At 43.6% G+C, this 24,964-nt stretch overlaps 1 protein-coding gene across 3 annotated transcripts in view; it reads left to right on the plus strand.

Annotated features, from left to right (window-relative positions):
* Nucleotides 1–24,964, plus strand: part of LRIG1 (leucine rich repeats and immunoglobulin like domains 1) — a 126,815-nt gene that overhangs the window by 25,024 nt on the left and 76,827 nt on the right. For 2 of the 3 annotated variants that reach the window (XM_007984912.3, XM_038003685.2), the window contains exons 2-3: nucleotides 13,422–13,493; nucleotides 23,095–23,169. In XM_007984912.3, the coding sequence (XP_007983103.3) occupies nucleotides 13,422–13,493; nucleotides 23,095–23,169 (147 nt within the window). The remainder of the gene's footprint in view (nucleotides 1–13,421; nucleotides 13,494–23,094; nucleotides 23,170–24,964) is intronic. The other variant, XM_038003684.2, reaches the window with a different exon arrangement.

The following is a 24,964-nucleotide window of genomic DNA, read 5'->3' on the forward strand; positions in this document are numbered from 1 at the left end:
AGTCACACTTAGACATGCCTAGGTGTGACTCTTGGGGTTCATTTACTTTACTACAGGGTCTAAGCTCTGCTCATTTCGAGTGAAGAAAACATGCTTGCCATGGGAAGGAAGAAAGCAGGTGCTCTGTCTCTCTTCCCCACCTCTTCATTGTCCTCAGGTGCAATGCCATTTGATATAGGCAGTTCTGAAATACATTGTACGCTTTATTCCCAGGATGCAGGGATTATTGCTGACAGAGACCATGGGTCCTGCAGCCAGCCCCCTGTGTGTGGAAATGGAAGAAAATAAATTCAAGCTGTAAAGAACCTCTGTTTTGGTACTTTGTAGTGGTGGATTGCATGAATAACTGAATTGAAAAGGTGCCTGGTTTATACCATGGTGAATACCCAGGCCTTAGATAAATATTGACACTAGTAGTGTGACAGGCCTACCATTTGTCTCATGCCCCTAGGAATAAACGATCTTTTCTCAGGTGCTTGTGACCTTATAAACCATCCTGACGAGTTTGTGCAGGTGCTTTCTGCACTAGTTCTTTGAGTTTGAGAGTGGGTGGTTTTCTCTTTGTGCTTCCATGAGCTTAAACCTAACCAAATCTAAACCCACGTTGGCTTATCGATCCTGGTTCACTTTGCCACAGGTAAATGCAGTTGTCAGCACAGTTTTGCAGAGTCATGTTTGTGTGGCCATGTGGACTAGACCTGGGATTGGAATAGCTTTTATTTACTTTGACAGTGTATCAAGACTGAGTGTGGGGGAGTGAGGAGAAAGGAAAGCCAGTTTGGGGAGACTTAGCTGGAGTACAGGTTGCATCTGATAACTGAGTGCCTGCCTTTTCCAGCAGACTGCTCTCACCCCCAACCACCATCTTTTGTTTGGTTCCCTATATCTCAGGGCATAGAACAAAACCAGCTTAATTTTGTTAGTGGGTAGTATGCAGACGCAAGTCATTCTCCACCCTTCTGCCTCCCTACCAAAGATAGCATGTTTATTGGAGGGAAGTCATGATGGAGTCCACTTGATGTAGGACAGGCTAGGCAGAGACTTTGAGAAACCTCGATTTGTCAAAGGAGTGATTGGTAGAAACTGGGAGATTGTGTGTTTGTTACATAGCAAGTGTTAGGCTAAGTCCTAGCTGTTTTCATAGGGCAGCTGCCTCAATGTAGCTGATCTTGTGGATGTCTCGATTTGGTATGACCAGTGGGCTTGGATTTTCTGCTTGGATGTGAAGATGCTCTGTGAAATGAATGGCTCTTGTCTCTCTCTAGTGCACAGAGAGGCGATGGAGTATCTAGAAGTACACATGGTGTTTCTTAGATTTCTGCCTGTAACTGAAACTCCAAAAGGAGTTACTGATGATTGACTTTTGACAAGGCTTTTAACCATCTTTGCTGGTGATTGGCTTTAAAAGAAAGGACTCATATCCCACAGGTACCAGTATTCATTATTTGATTAAGATATAGTTTAGCAAGTGGAATGTACCACTAGGGTCCACCCTGTAAGACACATCCTTTGTGAGTAAATGACCTGGACCTGCAAATGGGAGTGGGGTGGGTGGAGAGGGGACAGGCGTGTGGTGAGGTGATGCAGCCAGCCACATTGAATGTAGATGGGGCCGGGTACAGTGGCTCACGCCTATAATCCCAGCACTTTGGGAGGCTGAGGCAGGCGGATCACCTGAGGTCAGGAGTTCGAGACCAGCCTGGCCAATGTGGTGATACCCCATTTCTACTAAAAATAAAAGAATTAGCTGGGTGCAGTGGTGGGTGCCTGTAATCCCAGCTATTCAGGAGGCTGAGACAGGAGAATCACTTGAACCAGGGAGGGCAGGGGTTGTAGTGAGCTGAGATCATACCACTGCACTCCAGCCTTTGTGACAAGAGTGAAACTCCATTTGCAAAAAAAAGAACGTAGATGGACCTTGTGGAAGAGGCGAGGCATCATTTTTAGGGACTTTGGTGAATGATTTTAAAAAAAGGAAGAAAAGTGTGTTGTGGCCTAGTCATTTTCACAGCCAGTTTTCCATTTGACATAGTAAAATTTTAATATGTTCGAGGATGGAGGTCACATGCATCATCTGCTTTTTTGTGCTTGTAATTTCAGTGAAAAGGAAGTTCCATGTTTTAATAGCAGAATAGTCTGTGTACAATAATGCATGCTGAAATACTTTGTGGTTTTTGAATCTTGACTTCGTATCTTCTCAGCCATTTCAACATCCAGAACCAGGGAAATCATCGCTGCCCCACGCCTCTAAACAGAGAAAATGATGTGGTAGATGGTCTTTTAAATTTAGAGTGTTTCACGACGTCTTAGTACTGCAGAAAGAAAAACTTAGCCTTTTGGCTTTAGCTAAGCATTTCATGACACACATAAACTTTAAGAAGCCCAATGGAAAAAGTGAACAGGACGAGATCCCAAGTCGATAAGCTAGCTAATAAAGTCAGCGACTTCACTGTGGGCCAGACGGCTGACCTTTTAAAACTGTGTGTTTTCTTTAAAATACTTAGCTAGAGATAGTCGCGTGCCTCCCTGTAATACAGCGGATGTATTCTTGAAAAGTTGTGGGGTAAATTCGCTTTTCTAATTTGGCTGATTTAATACCAGGGATCTGCTGTCTGTATTTGTGTGATCTACATTGTTTTGAGGCAGCCGAGAAAGGAAGAGAGGATAAACCTAGAAAATAATATTTGAAGGAACCTTGTACTTAATCCATTTGTAAGGCCAAGCATTGTGGCAAATGCAAGTAAACATGGATTTTTATATTAGCTTTATAGATTTTTGGATGCTTGGGCTTCGCACAGGCACCAAGAGACCTCACAGAGATGTTAGTGAGCTGTGGGTGTGATGTCACACAGTTGAAAAATAAAGGACGCGTGTAAGTTCCAGTGGAGGCTGATAGAGGACTCCTATACTCTGGGGAACTTGTGGCTTCCCAGGAAGGGTTTTCCTTACGGGCAGCTCCAGCCTGAGAAGGTAGTTACACCCACTTATGTCATTTGTCCCTTAAAATTTTTTGTGGATGGGGAACGAAGGAGATGCCAGTAACACGAAGGTAAGCTGTTGTTTGTACAGATGTATTTGTTTAAAACAAACCACTTTCATTTCCTTCTTCAAATAGGACATACAGGCAACGTATACATTGCTCTTTTGTAACCCAGAAGGGTATTTGCCTAAAATTGCCCTTCTCAATCTCTTAAAAAAACAACAAACCCCCCAATCACTACATGTCCAGAAGTGAGTCACCACTGAGTTTTTTTGTTTTTTTTTTTAAATCTTTTGGCATACATTTCTGTAACATGAGGTTTTTGTACTAATATTTTCACTAATTGGATTATGTTAGAGAGTGAATTGTCAAAAATGAGAGTTAAAAAGGCCCAAAATGGCCAATCCTTTCTTGGTCCTAGGAAAGTCCTAGACAAGAGTGTTTAGAATAGTGCGTAATGAATGACTCAGATGGAGGGAAGGGGTTTTTTGTTTGTTTTGATGTTTTAATCTGTGTTTGTTGCACCCAGAGGAAGTAATATATTATTGGAGGTTTCATTCTTAAAGAATCAAAAGTCACTGCTCTAGAATTTTCTTACCACTTTATCCTGGTGAAATCCGTGGTTCTACCTTCTGCCAGAAAGACAGACTTGGAATTTGGCCACCCTGCTCTCATGACCAGGAGTAATTTTATGGGCCTGTGTTAAAATAGGTATTTTGCTCTTCGATGGCAGTGTTCATCTCAGGGCACTTAGGTGTGGGCGTGTAGTGTGTCAAATTACTCACCATTAAGTGGAGAATCATTTCAGTGTCTTGGAATGGGAGATTCATCACGGCATCACTTACGGATGGTGACTGTGCCACAGTTTACACAATTAAATTCTCCTCTGTGGCACATGGCAGTCAAAGAAGCTTTCATTGCTGGTTTGCATCTTTCCCATGTCCATCCGAAGTTAGTGAATTTTTATTTTTTATTTTTTATTTTCAGACAGAGTCTTGCTTTGTCACCCAGGCTGGAGTGCAGTGGTGCGATCTCTGCTCACTACAAGCTCCGCCTCCCGGGTTCACGCCATTCTCCTATTCTACTGCCTCAGCCTCCCCAGCAGCTGGTACTACAGGCGCCTGCCGCCACACCCGACTAATGTTTTGTATTTTCACTAGAGATGGGATTTCACCGTGTTAGCCAGGATAGTCTCGATCTCCTGATGTCATGAGCTGCCTGCCTTGGCCTCCCAAAGTGCTGGGATTACAGGCGTGAGCCACTGCACCCAGCCCGAAGTTAGCGAATTTTAAAGCTGCGTCACATTTTCAGAAAGCACCCTGGATTTTGCATTGGTGGTTTCGTAGGAAGCTAATCAGTCTCCTGAAAGTGGACATTTAGCAGGGGCCGGGGCAGATGTGGAGGGGTAGAGGTGGAAGTTTTAGGAAAGGAAAACAGGAATCCGTGACCAGAGGAGCATTGGTGGACTTTACAAAGCACTTGGTGAACCTGGGATTCCAGATGTATCCACCAGGTTAATGTGTCCTTTTTCTCAGTTTTACTCATCCCTTATTTCCTGTCCTTTTTGCCTGACCTGTTTCGACTACTCCAGAAGCAAAAGTCTCCTGTTTTCTGCTGCAGTAGAGCATGGTTTTCACTTATGAGAACTCTCTGCCATCCTTTAACTGAGAGAACCTCTGGGTTTTACCTCTGGCTGCCCTCCATCCCTGCTGGTTGGGATGGATGAGCCTTTGCTCTCCCTGCAGCGGCTGGGGCCCTAGGCTGTGAGGGCACCTGGGGGAAGAGTTCAGTGGAAGCAGGGAGCACCTGGCTCCAAGGTTCCAACCCCCCTCTGTTCTGCAGAATGACTGGGCTTCCAGGAGGTAAAGATTCAGCTCTGTTACTGGATGGGGTGAAGGTGGGGGAGCTATTGTGCAGGTGATGAGTTTGGAAAGTCCTGTTAGAGCTTAAGGACTATGTAAAAGGGTGAATTAGTGTTTCTTTTTGGAGATGATAGAGTAGAGAATAGGCGATCCTGAATGACCAGACTTCTGACCCATCTCTTCCCGCTCCCCATTTCCAAGCCTCCTCAAAGCATTTCTCTAATAGCAAAACCAAATGGTGGCTGTAGGCACCTCTTCCCTGCTGGGGTGGCCGTGGTGATGTTCCCTTTGTGGCAGGTCTGGGGAGGGTCAGCCTCTGGCAGCACCTATTCCCTGCCCGAATTCCTTTTGCTTATAAAGTCCCCACCAACTGCAGAGCTGGTGTGTTGGAGTGCCTCTTCTTAATTAAATTAATTAATCTTTAGGGGTTAATGATGCACATACCATATTAACGAGAGACTATTATGTGAAGTTTGTGGGCTCTCCACGGTACTAAATTGCGGTAAACATGAGACTGCTTAAAGTAAAACAGAACAAAACCCCATTATACCTAATTATTTTGTTTCTCTTTGGCCAAACTAAGATTTTTGGTAGGAAAGTTCCTAGAATCTCCCATTTTAAGGGATAGTATAGAAAGCAAATGCTAACTGCCTTCAGTGATGGTGAGAAAACAAGTTGGGCCTCTTAATTATCTAGTTCAGAACTTTTAAGTAGATGAACAAGGAGATACTCTGTTCTTATGGAAATCAACTTTAATGTCCTGATAGATTAATGTTCGTGAGGGACCTGGCACTAGGGTTTGCCAAGGTTTATATAACCCTTGACTTAACTGCCTGGTGGGTTGTGGGTCTGGCAGCGTGGGGCTATTCTTCTCAACTTTGCTCTAGAACCATTTGTGTTTTGTCCTTTCCTTTTAGGAAGTCCTGACTTCTTGGCCTTTTTGTTTGCTTATTTTACTTCATGCCCTCCATTCCTTATTTTACTTTTCTGGCCTCATTTCCCAGGACTCTTCCTCAAAAAAACATGCTCTTCTTCTAGGCCTAGCTGAAGTCTTGCATTTTCGATAAACGTTTCTCATTACAGCTGATCTTCCCTGCTCTGGATGACATCTGGCCTTCATTCATGTTATCCGTACTAGGGACGACAAACTCACATGTCACAGGGGCTAGGCAGATACTGCCAGCGAATAAAGAGGGCGTGGGTGAGACAGTAAGGAGTGGTGAGGTCTGTGGTCATTGGAATGTTTGGTAAATGCATGCAGTTGATTGTTTCTATTAGGAATGCTGGCCCTGTGATTGGAAAAGCTGAAACTTTTATTTTTGGTGAAAACTTCAGGTTTCTACCAACACTGTTCAGTCAGAAACAAGCAAGTTTCCCTGCAGCCCAGCTTTGTACCCACGAACTACCAATTTGTAACTACTGATCTACCATTACAGAATGCTTGCAATGTGAGAGCCTTTCGCTGTAGTTATTTGGTCAGTATTGTTTTTTTTTTTTTTTTTTGGTAGGGACACGGTCTCACTATGTTGCCCAGGCTGGTCTCAAATTCCTGGCCTAAAGTGATTACCCGACTTTAGCCTCCCAAAGTGCTGGGATTATAGGCATGAACCACCACTCCCAGCCAGGAGTCTTAACTTGACCAGTGGGTTGTAAACCACTTCAGGTCACAGACTAGATCTTATCCTAATTTGTTATCAGTTTATCACAGTGCAGTATACCTTGTAGACAATAAATATTTGTCAAATTTGACATTTGTTGGGTGCTAGAGGGAAAAGATGTAGGCTTGTACTCAAATTAGCTACACACCAGGATGACATGTGTGAGCTAGTAAAGGTCGAGAAGCACATGTAAGACCTTGTGGGATCACAGAGGCAGGCATGAGTTTCTTCTCTCAGTTAATGTCGTAGGCATTAGACTTCAGAGGCCCAGGCTGATTATTATAGCTGATTTTTAAGGAGTAAAAATAGGCAGTGAGTCTGGGTCCATATATAGCTGTATGTATATAGTATCTCCTATTTTGAGTCGCCGTAGGTTTCCCTCATTTGCATAGATAATGATCTACGTCAAATTTTCACAAATGGAAATAACTGTGACTCATTACTGACTTTGTGAGATACAACTGCCCAAAAGCTTACAAAATGAGCTATTTGTATCATGTCGCGATCTGAGTGATTTTTTCATTTGATTATTTGCAGAGTTTGTTCTTTTGCCATAGGGAATATGTGGCCGCTTAGCTTACTGAAGAGAGGTAGCAGCAAGTACAGAACCTTCTCCTGAGTGGAAATCCTTGGATAGGATACTAGAGGAATGATTCCAGTTCAAGATGCAATTTTGTCATCTTAATATGAGCCTTTAATGTGTATTATCCGCTTGTTCAGTTGTGGTTTTTGGTTAACAAGGGGAAAGTATCACAATAGAAAAAAAGATAAGAACATCGAATATTCTGGGATTTGAACAAAGTCTTACCCTCATAAAACCTTACAACATGGGAACATAATGTGGTGATTTCATTGGAACTTGATGTGTACTGTGTAATTCCTCAGAAAGTAAAAATGCAGCAGAAACAGCCTTAAAAGCTTAAAGGATTAAATAACTTAAACATTGTTGCATGTTCTTCCTCATTCGCACCGGCTGAAATTTTGAAAGTACGAATCGCCTTTTTCTGGTTAGTCCAAAGCAGGCAATTTTTTAACAAGTGGCTGACAGTGCACATTCTGAGGTTGAGAAAGAGATGAATGGCCAGAGCCCACGGCATCCAGGCCAGAGCTGGGTGTCCACTGGTGCTCAGAAGTTGGGTTGTTGGATTGCCTTACATTTTCTTTCCGGCTGTATTAATGCAGTTTAGCAAACATCTGAAAGCTTAAAATATGCAAAATACTGTGGCGCGCAGTAGTCCAGACAGAGTTGAGTAATGGGAAATAGGCTAGCCTGGAAACCAAACCAAGTATGAAAACCTTATTCTTCAGGGAATGCTTGTCACGGATTTCGAACCAGTTCCTTCCACTTTGAATTATTCTGCTAATGTTGAAAAAAAGAGCCATGGGTTGCGCTACTCTTCACAGTGAGAGATACTGTCTGTGTTCGTCAGTGGTCTGTGAGCCATGCTTGCTTTTGGGGATGAAGTGATAATTCTGGTGTCTGACGAAGTGGGGTTATTGCCTCACCACAGCTTACTCAAAAGTAAACAGAACTTTTTATCCCTCAACTTCCAAGGAGTCGATGAATTACTGTTCACCAGCTTTGAATAACATTTGCCAAGTTTGTAATATGTGGTTCTGGTTGTAATCCAGGAAGGTGCTGGTCAGATTATATAAATGCCGATTAAGCCTATAGAATTATACTCTGAGGGCAGTTTTTATTAAGAGTGTCTTCCTCATAACTTCAGTTTTCGAAGGCCCTTTCCCCTGTTGAGATGGTTCAGAACTTTTTGTGTGCTGAAAGGACTTGTGTTCATATCAGTGTCCATCCCCCACCACATCCTTTTACGTAATTCTTGAGTTATCAGGTAACTCAGATTTGTTTTTTAGATTCAGGTTTCTTCTGTAGGTGACATTTTACTTGAAATGTTTGTGGATTATTTCATGATTTAGACATATTTGTTGATTATTTTGTAATTTAGACACAGCACAGTTTAATAGAAATTTCAGTGCTGATAGAGATAACCTCTGTCTGCATTGTGCATTTTGATAGCCACTAGTCACGTGGGACTGTGAAACAGTTGCAATATAGCTAGTGTGGCCAAGGAACTGAATTCTTAATTTTACGTAATTTTAATTTCCTTTAAATATAAATGTAAATAGCCACATGACTAGTGGCTACTAAATTGGACAGCACAGGTTTAGATAATGGTGGGGATTTTGCAGCTATTGAAAGACTTTAGCGCTTCAGATTCCTTGGGGTTGGGGCAAGGGAACTTGTCAGGAAACATGTTCAGCGAGCCAGCTGTCGTTGTGCACTGTTAAACAGTTTGCTTTTCAGACAGACCTGGATAAAACTTGAGCTGTTCTCTGCAGAGGTGCCTCTTGTGTGTTCTGTGAACGGTGGGCCGAACGGTCATCTTTCAGCAGATTAGCTGAAAGAATATCTATCGCCGGGCTCAATTGTTCAGAGATCTGCGCACCCTTTGTGCAAGAACAGGGAAAATTTGTGTTATGACAATGGCTGACAAAATGTTTAATTAAAGCTGCAATTGGCAGTAACTAAATTCTCTGAGGTTTCTTTCCTCTCCTCTTTGCTACTGAAAGGTGCAGAAATGCTTTCGACAGCATCTGTCCTACTGACAGATGAATTGTTTTGACAGGAGAATCTGAAACCTTCAACCGAAGACACATTCAGATGTCAGGCCTGGTACAGGGCGATCGTGTTCATAGAAATAAGTGAGATGCTTTAGATGTGTGTGCATATCAGCTGCCACCTGAAAGAAAAGGCCTCATTAAAGGTTTTCACTGATTAACTCTTTGATTGTTCTTGGGATCTCAGATGGGAATTCACGCTCCTTTCTGCAGAGCTCTTGGGCTAAGTGTATTTTCTTAATTACTGAGAAATGAGTGTTATCAGTAAGCAGTGAAAAGGCTTGAAAAAACTTTGTTTAAATAATTTTAAAAATTTGGAAAAAAAAATGCCAATGTTGATAGCAACATCATTCACAATAGCCAAAAGGAGGAACAACCCAAATGCCATCTGTGATGAATGGGTACACACAATGTGGCATATACATACATTGGCATATTAGCCTTAAAAAGAAATGAAATTCTGCCAGGTGCGGTGGCTCACTCTGGTAATCTCATCACTTTGGGAGGCTGAGGTGGGAGGATTGCTTCAGGCCAGGAGTTCAAGACTAGCCTGAGCAATATAGCGAGACCCCCCATGTCTACTAAAAAAATAAAATTTAGCCAGGTGTGGTGGTATGTGTGCCTGTAGTCCCAGCTACTTGGGAGGCTGCAATAGGAGGATCACTTGAGCCCAAGAGTTTGAGGCTGCAGTGAGCTGTAATCACACCACTGCACTCCAGCCTGGGTGACAGAGTGAGACCCTATCTCTTAAAAAAATGAAATTCTGACACATGTGACAACATGGATGAATCTTGAAGACATTGTGTTAAGTGAATTAAGCCAGTCACAAAAGGACAAATATTCTATGATCTACCAACATGAGGTACTTAGAGTAGTCAGATTCTTAGAGACAGAAGTAGAATGGAGGTTGCTAGGGGCTAAGACAGAAGGGAATGAGGAGCTGATATTTAATGAGTACAGACTTTCAGTTTGGGGTGTTGAGAAACTTCTAAAGTTCTGGAGATGGACGGTGGTGATGGCTGCACAACAGTGTGAAGGTGCTCAGTGCCATTGAATAGTACACTTAAAAATGGTTACAAAGGCAAATTGTATGTTATATGTATTTTACCATATTAAAGAAATTACGCTTAGGCCGAGCGCAGTGGCTCATGCCTGTAATCCTAGCACTTTGGGAGGCTGAGGCAGGCGGATCACCTGAGGTCAGGAGTTTGAAACCAGCCTGGCCAACATGGTGAAACCACGTCTCTACTAAAAATGCAAAAAAATTAGCCGGGCGTGGTGGTGGGCACCTGTAATCCCAGCTACTCTGGAGGCTGAGGCAGGAGAATTGCTTGAACCCGGGAGATGGAGGTTGCAGTGAGCCAAGATCGTGCTACTACACTCCAGCCTGGGCGACAGAGCAAGACTCGTCTCAAAAAAAAAAAAAAAAAAAAAAAGTTTGTCTCCTTGAATTGGGCCAACAAGAAAGTGTCTCTGAGGATTTTATTTCATATTGTAGTTCCTGGGGAGACTGTAGTAAATATTTTCCTCATTTCCTAGTAAACCTATTGAGGATCCACAGTTGACTCCACTCTTCAGGCCCACTTACTTCTCAGACTTAAAAACCGGAATAGCCGTTCGTCCACAGCAGAAAGGGACATGAGCCTCGGCGGCTGTCTTCTTTTTTGCCAACAGGTGCTCTGAGAGAAGAGGTACCCTTTCTGGGTAGCACCCTAACACTTGCTTTTCTAGTTAATTGAAACTCTAAAAGTCACCGCATTCCAGCTGACCCCATGAGAACTTAACATTTCCACTTCTAAGTGTGTTCATCTCTGTTGCTGCTTGTTGGCATTTCAGTGTTGTCTTCATACTGCTAGGCTTCTAGATAGTACTGGAATGGAAGACCCTTCGCTCTAGTAGCCTTGTCTAAAAAGCAAAATTTTTATAACATTTTTGAAATGTAAATACATTTTGTCTGCCCTTTAAGGGAAAGACAAACCCAAGGGTGTTGTGACTTAAATGGTTTAATACCAAATTGCTGAAGACTGTGGATACTTGCTGGGTGGGAAATGAGGAAAGTTAATCTCATTTCAGATAGTCCCAAACTGAGCCATCAGTTTAATTGTGTAAGACCTGGTGAGCCCTAGCTCTGCCCAGGCCACACGTGTAAGCCAGAAACACACTGTTCCCTTTGAACCTAATGGCCTCAAGAGTCAGTGGCCCAGATCAGAGGCAAAAACTGGTGATCCTCAAGCCAAATGTGGCCTGCAGATATGTGAAATCTTTTCAAGATTTTTTTTTTTTTTTTTTAAAGTAATAAGGCAGCCCTGGATGGGCCAAACAAAACATGAATTCAGATCCTGAGCCTCTGAGAAGATTGGTCTCCACTGACCCTTGTTTCAGGGGACGAGAAGCAAATGCCCCTTTAGGTGGGTGGCAGGCACTTCCATGTCAACCTTGTTACACGCAGGGCAGGCTTACCAGCTCTCTCTTACTTGCTTGTCCTCTAAGCTCTTGCCGTTGTGGTTTCCGAGTCTTTCTCTAATATCCCTTCCAGCTTCACAACTTCTGTTACCTATGACAATACAAAAGTTAGTCTTCGTTAACTCACAATATCTTTACACCCAGAGACAGTATTTCCATCCCCCTTTTTACGATCATCTGCTCAAAATAGGAGAAAATCTTGGTCTGTTAAGTCCTTTTTCTGATGTGGGAGAATTCTCTCAATTTGTAGATTTTCTTTCTCAAGTCTAAGTTGGGATTTCTGGGTACCCATTAATAAATACCCCCAGGCACAGACAAGCTTACACTTGACTTCAGTATGCGGTTTAAAGCATTATCACCTTCAATCTTTATGGTAACATAATCTCTGGACAAATTGCTTTTAATTCAGGCTGTACCATGAATACAGAAGTACCATTAGTTTCAAGTGTAGTTTGACTTTTATTTAGATGAATGTCTCTGAGTTCACAGTGAAATGGCTCTCAGCTCTAGGTTACTATTGATTGAAATGTCTCTGGAGTAAGTTTAAAAGATTGTTGCCACATATGTGACACTTTCCGAGACAAACTTTAAACTCACAATTAGTCGTACTATTAATTGGCAGTAATGTCAATGGAATTAATAGCTGAGATGAAAAATGTAAACCTCTTCGGCATACACAGGGCTGGGTAGACTTTGGAGACAGGGAAGGATTACTTTCCGTGCAAATAAAGTTAGGGCCCATTTGTATCACATCTTTGTGGCTTTGTTCCTGAAAGATGAAGCTGGTCTGGTTGAGATTGTGGTCACCTAACAGAATAGTGCCCAGCTTGCTTTTTGTCCGCCTCTAAAGGTATGGCTGGGTTGTGAAGCAGGGAGAGTTGTAATTCTGAACCATTGACACAGATGCTATCATCTTGAGAAAGCTGCTCACCTGAGGCTTTCCCTGCCTGTGGTTAACACAAACAAGAATTTCCAACAACTGGCCCTTTTCTCCTGTGTGACTATCCCTCCTGGTTTATTCAGTGAAGGTGGGAATACTGTGTTCGTAAGTAGCCATATGATTCAGGATCTTACAGTGTTCACACTCACTCACTTGAACTTTGACTATTTGTGCAATTTTTAGTCTTAAGCTCTTGTGTAGACCAGGGTTTCTCCACCTCTGAATCCTAGGATTGATATTTAGGGCGGGGCAGTTCTGTGTTGTGCAGGGCTGCCTGTGCATTGTAAGATATTTAACAGCATCTTTGGCTTTTATCTATCAGATGCCAGTAACACCCCCCACTCCCTGCCACCAGTTGCGACAACCAAAAATGTCTCCAGACATTGCCAAGTGTCCTCTGGGAGGCAGAATCATCCCTGGTTGAGAGCCACTGGTTTAGACAATGAAGGGTTTTTTTTTCCCCCCTTTTCTCCTTTACTGCAGCTTGATGTTGATACTTAGTAAAACGTTAATTTTTTTTAAATGCCATTAAGAATAGCCTTGGACTTGGTATGGTGCAAAGCATTTGGACCAGGGACTGGCTTACCTTGGAATTTCTTTCCAAGTTGTTAATAGTGAAATGATACTGATTGAAATTCATTTGGGTTTAGCCAATCTCAGGTCATTTGGGTTTTCACAGAGTTGCTTGGAGTGCCTTATTTATGGATGTAGGTGGGGAGGGGTAGGTCTGTGAATCTCAGTATCAATACGGTTACTTAACATGTGATCCTGGGGTGGGGGCTTGGATTTTGAGGGTTGAGGGAGCAGGACAAGAGAAGATTTCTGAACCCTGGGTATGATGCCAAGTGTTGATTCCGTTTTTTTTCTCTCTCTGTCTTTACCAGAAACCTGAGTTACAACAAACTCTCTGAGATTGACCCTGCTGGTTTTGAGGACTTGCCAAATCTACAGGAAGTGTGAGTCTTCCCCTAAACCTCTGGTGGTTGGAAGGATGGAGAGCTCTTTGGGAAAATCCTCTCGTGTTGCAGCATCGCTCACTCCCTTAGATCTGCAGTCTAAACTTGTAGGAAGGAACATTTGTGTATGGGCTGTGTTGACAAATTCTATTCCTGCTTATCTCTCCCTTTCCCTAGGCTCTCTGTTCTTCCTAGGCTGTCCATAAAGGGTGTGTTACAACTCAGCAGGCATAGAGCTCCTGGAAATCCTGGGCGCATGGTGGGTGTATAGCAGAGTCCCTCCATTGTGGGAAGCCTTGTAACTGGAGTGACACAACGTGGGCTGGTACTTTGTCACAGTTCCCGGGAAAGCTGATCAGCCTACTCAACAGTGGCATGTGATGCCAGCCCACCTGTATTTCCCAGGAAGTAAAGTTACAGAAGGACGGACTATAGAGGCTTACCTGTTCCCCTCCACCTCCAAGCAGAGCTAGGCATGACTGCCTTTGGAGCTCTAGGCTTGCTGTCCCTTGCAGTGTCTTGTAAATCAGGCTGCAAGCTTTTCTTCCTTTTAATGTATTCTGTTTTTGATGTGGATGTTAGGATTATCAGGAATTTTAATTCCATGGAGACTTTATAGAAACCTTCACATATATGTAGTATACATACTGTAGAAAAATTGGCAACTACAGAAATGTGTGAAGAATGAAAATCACCAGTATTCTCACCCAGGCATACCCATTGTGAACACCTAGTAAAAACTATTACGTGTACATATGTAATTTTAGGATCGAACTGTACATTATGGTTTTATATCAGTCTTTCCTACTTATCCTTACATAAGATCTTCATCATGTAAATTAAAATTTTTTGAATGTCCTGTTTTAGTTTTTATGTAAAACTACTATACATGGATATTCCATATATTATCTACGCAGTACTTCCATTACTTTTTTTAGACATTATTAAGTTTTTTACACATTTTTATGAGTAACTGATAAAAGTCTTATTTGTTGTTTTTTGTTTGTTTGAGACAGGGTCTCGCCCTGTTGCCCAGGCTAGAGTGCAGTGGTGTGATCTCAGCTCACTGCAATCTCTGCCTCCCGGGTTGGAGTGATTTTCATGCCTCAGCCTCTTGAGTAGCTGGGACTACAGGTGTGTGCCACCACATCCAGCTAATTTTTTTAGTAGAGATGGGGTTCTGCCATGTTGGTCAGGCTGGTCTTGAACTCCTGACCTCAAGTGATCCTCCTGCCTTGGCCTCCCAAAGTGCTGGGGTTATAGGTGTGAGCCACTGCACCCGGGCTTACTTGTTATTCTTTGATTCCATTATTGATGACATATCTAAATAAATTTGAATTTTATCAGCTGGTACAATTTGCAAAATACTTGCATTCCATACCCTCATCTCCAGATTCTCCAGATTGGCGTTTATAATTTCTGCTTCTATTTAAAAAAGGTTTAGGCTTCTACAGTTAAGCATCAGAACAGGAAGGGGCCTTGGAAATGGTTTCTCTAGGACTCTCATTCTCCCAGAGGATCAGTGAGCCCGTGGCAGGGGAAAGGAAGTTTGAAGTGGGTCACTGTGTTAGTTTGCTGAGGCTGCTGCCATAACAAACAAATAGCACGGGCTGGGTGCCTTGAACAGCAGAAATTCATCTTCTCACAGTCTGGACACAGGAGGTCCAAGATCAGGGTACTGGCAGGTTTGGTTTCTTCAGAGGCCTTGCAGTGTGCCCTCACGTGCTCTCTCCTCTGTGTGCATGCATGGTGTCTCTGTGTGTGTCCAGATTTCCTCTTACAAAGACATCTGTCCTATTGGATCAGGGCCCGTCACCTCTTTAAAGACACCATCTCCAAATGCAGTCACATTCTGAGGTACTAGGGGTTAGAGCTTCAACATATGAACTCTAGGGGAACACAGTTCAGCCCATCATAGTCACCAAGGTGATAAACTCAGTCCATCATGGAGCTTGTTAGGTTTGTAACCCAGTGCTTTCCCTGATCCAAGCTGTCTTTAATGCTTGTGGTTAGAATATATTCAAATTCTGTGTACATCTGCAAACTTAGTGTTTTCTTTTAGGATTGGACAAAATTGGGGACTTCCCTCTAGCATCATTCAAGCTTTCATTGAATACTTACTCAAGCATCTGCTCTGTCCAGGCGCTATTCTGGGTGCTGGGGCTACAGGAGTGAACAAGACACAAAGAGGGCTGGGACTGGGGAGGGGCAAGTGAGGCACCCAACACAAGCGCATAATTTGTGGGGACACCAGAGACTCAGCAGTCAAGATAAAGGATATTTTGATAGAGTATTTCGAAAGTCAAAATGAATGTAAAAAGAAAAATGAGTAAAATATAAAAAGCTTAGATCAAGATAGGATTAGTATTACTAATTCCTATCCTTTTGCCTCCGGTTCCAGGATGGCTTCACACGGTGCTGTTGCTGATTTTGTCTTGATTTAAACTTTCATATTTTGTTCATCATGAATTTTGTTTTGCATTCATCTTCATATTTAAAAAATATTACATTAATATAGTATTTGTCTTGGTGATTGGGTTTTTGGCTGCCTCTTAAATTTTGTGCCCCCTCCCTACCCAATTCCAACCCTGCAGACAAACCTCTCCTCTCACTGAGTTTACATTAAGTGGAGGGAAGCCATGGACTGAATCAGGAAACCGGTAAGACTTACTGGAGATAAGTGGTATGGGGGAAATAGAACAGAGTAATGTGGGAGTATTTTTTGTATGAAGAATTTTGGAGGCATGATAACAGAAACAGTATGATCAGGAAGGTAATGACTGAGCAGGTGTGAATGATGAGGACAGGGAGCACTGCAAGTACAAAGCCTCAAGAAGGGAGCAGGCTGAGGGCCACTGTGCCTGGCATGCAAGAGGGCAGGGGGATGTGGCCAGAGGCTAGGTCCTTTTATGGTTTCAACCCTCATTGACCCCTGTCTATCAGGGGCAGGCTTGGGACATGCTCTGGTGAGCATTATCAGTGTTGTTCTAACTCCCTGTTCCTCTTGTTCCTTGCCTAGATAGGCTTTCAACTTTCATTTAGTTTGGCTCCCATGACCTGCAGCCTGTACTCAGCACTTCTTAGAGTTCTAGAACTGAGAACTCACCCAGCTCTAGAACTGAGCACTCCCACCTGTCCTTCATTGGAGATACTGGTTATGAGTCTTAAAAATATATTTCTCACTTAGGAACAGTCACAGTAATTGTAGCAGTGTGCTAATAAACCTTTGGGGAATATGACATCACTTAACCCTAACACCAACTCTGTGATATAAAACATTTTGTTTTTTCTTTTTTTGAGATGGAGTTTGACTTTTGTCTCCTAGGCTGGAGTGCAGTGACGCAATCTTGGGTCACTGCAACCTCCGCCTCCTCGGTTCAAGTGATTCTCCTGCCTCAGCCTCCCGAGTAACTGGGATTACAGGTGCCTGCAACTGTGCCCAGCTAATTTTTATATTTTCAGTAGAGATGGGATTTCACCATGTTGGCCAGGCTGGTCTTGACCTCCTGACCTTAGGTGATCTGCCCACCTCGGCCTCCCAAAATGCTAGGATTACAGACATGAGCCACCACACCTTGCCTGATACAAAACATTTTCTTTCTTTTATTTTTTTTTGAGATGGAGTGCTGCTCTGTCACCCAGGTTGGAGTGCAGTGGCGTGATCCCAGCTCACTGCAACCTCCACCTCCTGGGTTCAAGTGATTCTCATGCCTCAGCCTCCCAAGTAGCTGGGATTACAGGTGTATACCATCATGCCCAGCTAATTTTTGTATTTTTAGTAGAGATGGGATTTCGCCATGTTGGCCAGGTTGGTCTCGAACTCTGGCCTCATGTGATCTGCCCGCCTTAGCCTCCCAATGTGCTGGGATTACAGGTGTGAGGCCCCATACCCAGCCCCTTAAAACATTTTCTTTGTAAGCATTTTTTCATCTGGGTGCAGAAGGATCACTTGAGCCCAGGAATTTGAGACCAGCCTGAGCAACAAAGTGATGCCTTGTCTCTATAAAAAATGAGCTGGACATAGTGGCCCATGCCTGTAATCCCAGGTTCTTGGGAGGTTGCAGCTTGAAGATTGCTGGAGCCCAGGAGATTGAGACCTCAGCGTGCCATGTTCACACCGTGCACTCCACCCAACAGAGCAAGACCCTGTCTCTGAAAAAAATGTAAGAAAAATAAAAGGAGTTTCTCTGCTTTGCAGAAGAGGAAACAGATACTTAGAAAAGTTAAAGAAACTTGCCCAGTGTCACATGGTTGGTAAAGCTTGAGAGTTGAATTCAAAACCTGTGCTAACCTTGAGGCTACACTACCTTAATTTCCTACATCCTTCATCTTAACCCTCACAGTCAACTGAAGATGAAGAGGAACTGAGGCATGGGATTTGGCTGAAACTGCATGGCTAGTGAGTGGTAGAATTTGACCTATGTTCTCCAGTGTAATCCTGGTCCACACGCTCTATGGCAACAGTACCTTCCAAGTATAGGGAGTGTTAAGACAGAGGTCATATCTTAGGGATTCAATGTGATGTGGGGGGAAAAACTCTCATTTTGGTAGCAAGCAGACTCACGTTTGATTTCTGGTTCTGCCCCTTACTAGGGTCCTCAGACCCTAGACAGTTTACTTAGTGCCTCAGCGTTTGCTTGCTTTCTTCTGTAACATTGACATCATAACACTTTGTTGGTGTTATTATAGTTATTAAGATGATGCACAGGGCCTTGCACATGGGAGAGGCTCACTGAATATTATCCCTCTTCCCTCCTGCTACTTTTGGAACTGCCCAGCCCTCCAAGCTGGGTGCATTGTTTAGAAATGAATCTTTGCAGGCTGATAGGTTGAATGTCTTGCCATTGTGCTTCCTATCCCTGGTGTCACTCCCTGTTCTGTGAGATGGATGAGATGAATTCCCTGGTGCCTAGAACAGTAGAACTTCTCACTGATAAAGACCCAGGCCTTTCCCTAAGGGAATTCTAAAAAGTCATGGAGACAGAAAGAGGCTGTTAGATGTGAGGCATCAGGAGGTGGGGAAGGATATTGCAAAAAAGAAAAAAAAAATCGTAGCTGACATGGTATTGCTTCAAAATTAACCAGTCTCCAGTGTTGCCTCGGTGCTGTCAGCTCTCCCAGACCTTACAGAGCCTTCAGTCTGTAGCCCTCAGTGAGAATGGAGTCACAGGCTGGCAAAACAGCAGGCGGTGGTTTAGCAGTGGTTTTATTCTGGAGGCCTCAGAACCACATGACATTGTGTGCTGGCTGGAGAGAGAAGGCGAGGCCCCTGGAGGACATGAGGACACTTGTGCAGCTGTGTCCAAGCCACACGGTCTTCACTGCCCACAGCCCTGAGGAAAGCCCACCAGGGAGTGCCTCCAGCTGGGGTCCTGGCCAGCAGGCTCCTCTATTAATAAGAGGGGCTATTTATATAGTCCTCTGTAGAAACTGCCCTCAGATCACATTACTGCCACCTGGCCCACGAGTGCCTGCTGTGGGTGCTGCCGTGTGCTTGCCAGGGCCACTGACCTGGTAAGGAAGCCTCAAATGTGCCCTGCCATTGGGTATTTGTGGCTCATCCCTTTCTGTCAGGCTGTTGCTCCCCACAGTGGGTGTGTGTGAGCAGGGGTGTGGGGGATGGTAGTATGTTTAGGAAGAGGTTGAAATAATGAGGGTTGTCATTTTGGGGTACTGCTTTTTAGCTGTGAATTAGTATCACTTTTTTGTTGTTGTTGTTGTTGTTTTGGAGACAGGATCTCACTCTGTTGCCCAGGCTGGAGTACAGTGGTATGGTCATAGCTGACTGCAGCCTCAAATTCCCAGGCTCAAGTGATCCTCCCACCTCAGCCTTCTGAGTAGCTGGGACTACAGGCATGCACCACCACTCCTGGCTAATTTTTTGTAGAGATGGGTTTTGTCATATTGTCCAGGCTAGTCTTGAACTACTGGGCCTAAACGATCCTCCCGCCTTGGCCTCCCAAAGGGCCGGGATACGGGTGTGAGCCACCATGCCTGGCCCTACTGCCACCTCTTGAGCATATTCTGTGTATCTGGCTGTATCCTAAGATCTTAGGTTTAATTATTTCAGCTGGATCCTCCCAAAACCCTACAAAGCTGGTACTTGTATTATTTACATTCTTCAGAAGAGGGAAGTAAGGGAGAGCAAGACTGAGTGACATGTTTCGCATTGGATTGATAAAGGATACAACTGGAGTTGAGTGAACCAAGATCTGTCTGACTTAAATATCTGAGCCGTATAATCCCATCCTAATAATCCCTGCTCCGTAACTGCCTCAGTTTCCTTTCTTAAAGAGAGGTGATAATTTAGTATTTTCCTCAAAGTGTTGGCATATTGTTCAGTGAGATATTGCACATAGAAAACTTAGGACAGAATCTGGCACATAGTAGATGTTCACCTTTATTATTGTTTATTTCGTTAAAGTAATTGTATCCTATGCTAAAATGATTTTATCTGGCTATCTTGTGTAGAAACCATGTATCATAAAGTCTCACCAAATCAATTTGTTAGTATACATTATTCTCCAGTAACTAAAGCAGAATACAGTTATTAAGTGGCCCTGCTTCCAAAACCCGTGTGCATCTGAGGCACTTCTTAATCCTGAATCATCAGGAAAAGGTTTAGCAATAGAGGCCAGACGTTTCAGAGAGATTTTTAGGGCCTTGGATAGAAGTAAATTTTGTGGGGAGATAGGAGTCAGCGGGGGAAGTAAATTAGGGAGGGATGGCGGCTAAGGGGTGAGAGATAGAAGACTGTACAACCCTAGATATTTAAAAAAATTTCCTCAGGCACAATCTTTAATTCCGAAAATTTCCTTTTTCATGGAGACTCTGCTAAACTTCCTGAGTGCCTCTCCCCTCAAAGCTGTAGCTGTGCTATTTTTGACCAGTCTCTATTTCAGTCTGGCAAGAAGTTCATTGCATCTCAGAGTGAGCTGGGCCTTTGCTGCCTTCTGAGGAGAGTATTCTTGTTTCAACAGGGGACAGAGTGAACAAAAAGGGGGCCAGCAGTGGTGGAGCTAACAGACTTACTCGGAATAGCAGTTCTTTTTTCAGTAGAAATGATCTGGAAGTAAGCTTACTGGGCAGGGCCTCTCCTGGGGGCTCCGAGTGTCCTCCCTGTAAGTCAGGCAGCCCGGATGCCACCAGAGCCCGCTGTTTCTGACTGAGCCTATTGACTCGGGGCTGCTCATCTAGACATACAAGGCCCAGTTGAGCTCCAGCCCTGGTCCACCGCCCCTCTATGCTCCACTTCCAGCAGCTCTGTCACATTTCGAAATATCGTGATGCCCCCTTCCCTTGTTCATTTATTTCTGTGAAATTGGGTGGAGCAGTTTGTCACAGATACGGTAGGCCTGGCCTGAGACCAAGCTCATCAGGCGTAGCTCCCTGCAGAGAAGTCCATACGCTTTGTTTCAGGTTTAAAATCAAGTGAGATCCTAAGCTGGCTGAAAAACAACTGTGCTGTTACCTAAGGGATTACGAGCTTTCCAGCTGGCCTTTAAGCATGTTGCTCTCCTCTCTGTCATACTTTTTTCAGCTCTTGGCCGGGTCCTCTCTAATTGTGTGATCCTAGACTAGTGACTTAAACTGGCCTAGAGAACTTACCTGTAATGTAGAGAATGGTAGTAGTTACCCTGGTACCTGACTCAAAGTTGTTGTGATGGTGAAAGTGCACGAGGCATGTCGAGTTTTTGCTGAAATAAAGAACTAGAAGGTAATGAGGAAGAACCTAGACTTTGGGGCTAGGCACCCTGGGCCACTACCACTTATTGCTGGCGACCTTGGTCAAACTACTTAACATCTGTGTTTCAGTTTTCCTCATTGGTGCAGTGGAAATGTTCCTGAGACCTGTTTCCGAGGGCTGTAAAGATGCATGAATATACTGAAAAGCTCTTAGAGCTGTGCCTGGCACATAGTCAGCCTTCATTAATTTATCTGCGTTTGTTTTTGTTACCACCATTCTCTGTGTTTCAGAATAAATCGCAAGCAACGAAAGAGTTCTTAAGCAAGCTGCCTGATTGGCAGCAGGTGCCCGACCTTAGTTTTTCTTGCTCTGATAAAACCTGGGGGTCTCTTGTAATAATAGGTGCATTGATGGGTGGGTACTATGACAATTTATTAGCTGAGATTAAGACTAATGGGGAGTTTTCAGTGTCCCTGCATGTGGATGGGAAATGGATCACAGCAGGGTTGGAGGAGATAAAAGGTGAAGCAGAAACAATCTGATTTAGGGGGCAGTCAGATAAGAGACTGTTAAAGTAATTAATTGTCTATTTCAACACACAAACAAGGGCCCTTTAAGTGGAGAAAGGATTTGCCACATGATACGGATCTGCCTTCTCTCTGCCAGATGCTTCAGCCATGAAGCTATTGAAACAAGCATTCTGTGTCCCACAGCCCAGTAATTGCCAAGCTTCATCCCTAACTGGCTTTGGCACTGAAGAAAGCAAATGGGATAATTCAAGGCCTTTCCTTTTTTTTTTTTTTCCTTCTATTCATTTCTATAAAAGATGGCAGACAACCAGATTATTCTATTCAAGCACATGCTAGCTGTATACTTGTATGAGTACAGCTGTCATTTCAGTTGCCTTGTCTTCAAACAGAAACAAGATGCTCTGTGTTAGATGTACCTCCCTTAAAAAACTGAGAATAAGAGAACCGAGTTTTATCCCCTTGACTTTGCATCGCAAGTAATTTATTTCTAGCCCATCACCTGGCAGAAAGCCTGAACACTGTGCTTTGGTTTTCTTCAGGATTGTTGGGCTCACTTTGCAAGTCTGATTTTGGATTCTCTTCCCAGATTTAGAAATACATGTCCATGTAAGGAGGCCAGATTGCACAGCCTCTAGGGGCAGACCAGGCGAGCTGAGCTTTGGTTCGTGGGTTTCCCCTTCCGTTAAGAGATATTAACTATGGAAATACAGATTTGGACTATTTGAGCAGGAAGGGAGCTTGGAGAGCAAATCTCGTCTGTGGAGAATTTTCAGAGTGTTTATGCACAAAAGTGTGTGCATATATGTTCATTTTTCTGGGGGATGCATCCAGAGGCTCATCAGAGTCCAGCTGGAACCTCAAATGGAAGAGAGTCCCTGAGTCCAGTTCCCTGTTATTTCACAGATGAGGCACTGAAATAATTGGCCCCATGTGTCCCAAGCCCCTCAGAACTCCATGTGAGCCAGGATGTGAGTCTCTGGCTCTTGTTCCACACTTGTTGCCCTTTGCAAGGGCAAATTTCGGCCCACGGGGAGTGTTCTCACCGATGGTCTTAGGGGCACTTTTGTCCCGAACCTGCCTATTGGCTTGTTCTCACTGTTCCTTGTCTTGATTTCTGAGTTCTATGGGAAGCTGATGGCAGATAGGAGATGCTTCCCGTTAGTGTTTATTTCTAGCCATGGGTGTGATCAATAGCTAGTTTTTGTGACCTCATGTGACTTCTTTCCCTTTGAAAACCCACTGCTAAATTCTTTCTCTTTTCTCCAACATTAGAATATAGGTTTACTGTGGCAGACTCAGCAACGTTCGTTTATTTCTCTCATATGCGTATGATTTCAGACTAATTTAAATGCTTTACATGATTAATTTCTTGTTGTTGTTACAGGTACCTCAATAATAATGAGTTGACAGCCATACCATCCCTGGGCGCTGCTTCATCACATGTCGTCTCTCTCTTTCTGTAAGTGGTGCTGTTTGGGGGACTCTGGGTTGTGTGGTGGGGCCATGGTGTTTGTTGCCTTGCTGATACCTTGTGGCAGGATAACTTGAGTTCATGTGCTCTCTGGTGAAGAAAGACCTCTCTTCATGTGGCCCTAATGATTACGACAGATGCTTTTCTTGCTTCTTTTGGGGTTTGCAGAATTAAAAGCTGGAAGTTTTACCTCATCTTTAATTTGTAAGAAAGTAGGTCTTTTTTTTTAATGCCCAGAGGTATTTGGAACTAGATTTCTTGCTTCTGTGGTTGATTAAGCTGCAACTTCAAATAAAACTGGAGTTAAAGGAAGCTGTGTCAATTATAAGACAGCAAGCTCATCTTTGTGCCAATGAATTTGGTAATGTGACTCAGTTTACTTTATGGCTTTAAGAAAAAGAAAGTACCCCCAGGTGTCTGGGATCAGTGTAAAAGTATGTTGTCATGGTCAAGTGTTAGATAAGATGCAGTCTATTTTTTATACACAGCACACTGGAAATGCAAAAGCAAATGAAGAGCCTTAGCTAAAAAGACAGGAAGGCACCCATTGGGAATACTATCATTTGTGCTGTTACAGACTTTTGCTAGAGAACTGAGCACTGGTCCTACCCCTATTTCTTCAACAGTCAGGTGGAGGAGCTTGCTTGTTTTAAACTCGCCCAGAAGACTTTCCAGATAAACCAGCCATGACTCCAACAATTTTCTCTGCCAGATTTTATTGGCAGCTTCCCCAGCAGAGCACCTCCCTCTTCACACTGAATTTCCTGTTTCCACTCCAGGCTTGCATAGTTTAATTTTATTCTGATTTTGCTGGTTTTGTAATTCGTTTGCTCACCTGTGTGAATCTTATCTCAATACTGAGGCTCGGCAGGCGGAGCAGAGAAACTTTGCAGGAAGGTGCTATTAATAAGAGTGCTGGCATAGCTTACAGATCTTGGATCTTTGGCTGGCAGCACGCCCTGTGTTCAGGAGGTGCTGTGTCCCTGTGAAACATGGTCTTGGGCTTAACCCTTTTCATGGCATTGTGGATTGCAGGAGAATGTGGGGGGTTAGAATTGCAACTCACTGTGTGCCCTGGACAGATGACCTAGTCTCTCTGAACCTCATTTCCCTCATTTACATAATGGTTTTTGACCCATTTTATACATGAGGAAAGTGAGACGTGGGGGAGTGGAATGTATATGAAGCTCCCAGCATTGTGTGGGAATGTTTGACAAATGGTGGATACTGTTGTTGGCTGGTAGCTAGTTGTCACCTAGCTCCTTGGATCTTGGCAGGATCTCACCTTTAAGGCCACAGGATTTAAGAGTCAGTCCTTGTTCCTGTAAAGTGCTAGAAGGAAGGTTTGTGGCCCTTTGTTCCCTTGATGGGTAAAGGTCTGACTTTATTTTGTACCCACTTGGTCTGTGGGCCCAGCATCTGGAACGTGTTTAATTTTTGGCTTAATCAATGAGTTCGTCTTATGTGAGGCTGATAGGGATGTGATAACCTGTTGTGTGTCAATAAAGCAAAGCACTTGAAGATGCTAGGAGCTCCTTGCTTGCCGCTTAAAACACAGGTCATGGACCATCAGTATTGAGTTAGCCTCAAGCTTGTTAGAAATGCAGAACCACAGGCTTGATGCCAACACTACTGGATCAGAAGCTCCATTTAACAAGGGCCCTGGCCGTTTGTCCACGAGTTCAAGTTTGAGAAATGCTGATGTAACTCCTCCTGTTCCTCACATGGTGAGGAAGCTAGGGCCACAGAGAATATCTGTGTGTTATCAGAGAAGAAACTGAGC

Source organism: Chlorocebus sabaeus, chromosome 22 (genome assembly GCF_047675955.1).
Source record: "Chlorocebus sabaeus isolate Y175 chromosome 22, mChlSab1.0.hap1, whole genome shotgun sequence".
Classification (NCBI taxonomy): domain Eukaryota; kingdom Metazoa; phylum Chordata; class Mammalia; order Primates; family Cercopithecidae; genus Chlorocebus; species Chlorocebus sabaeus.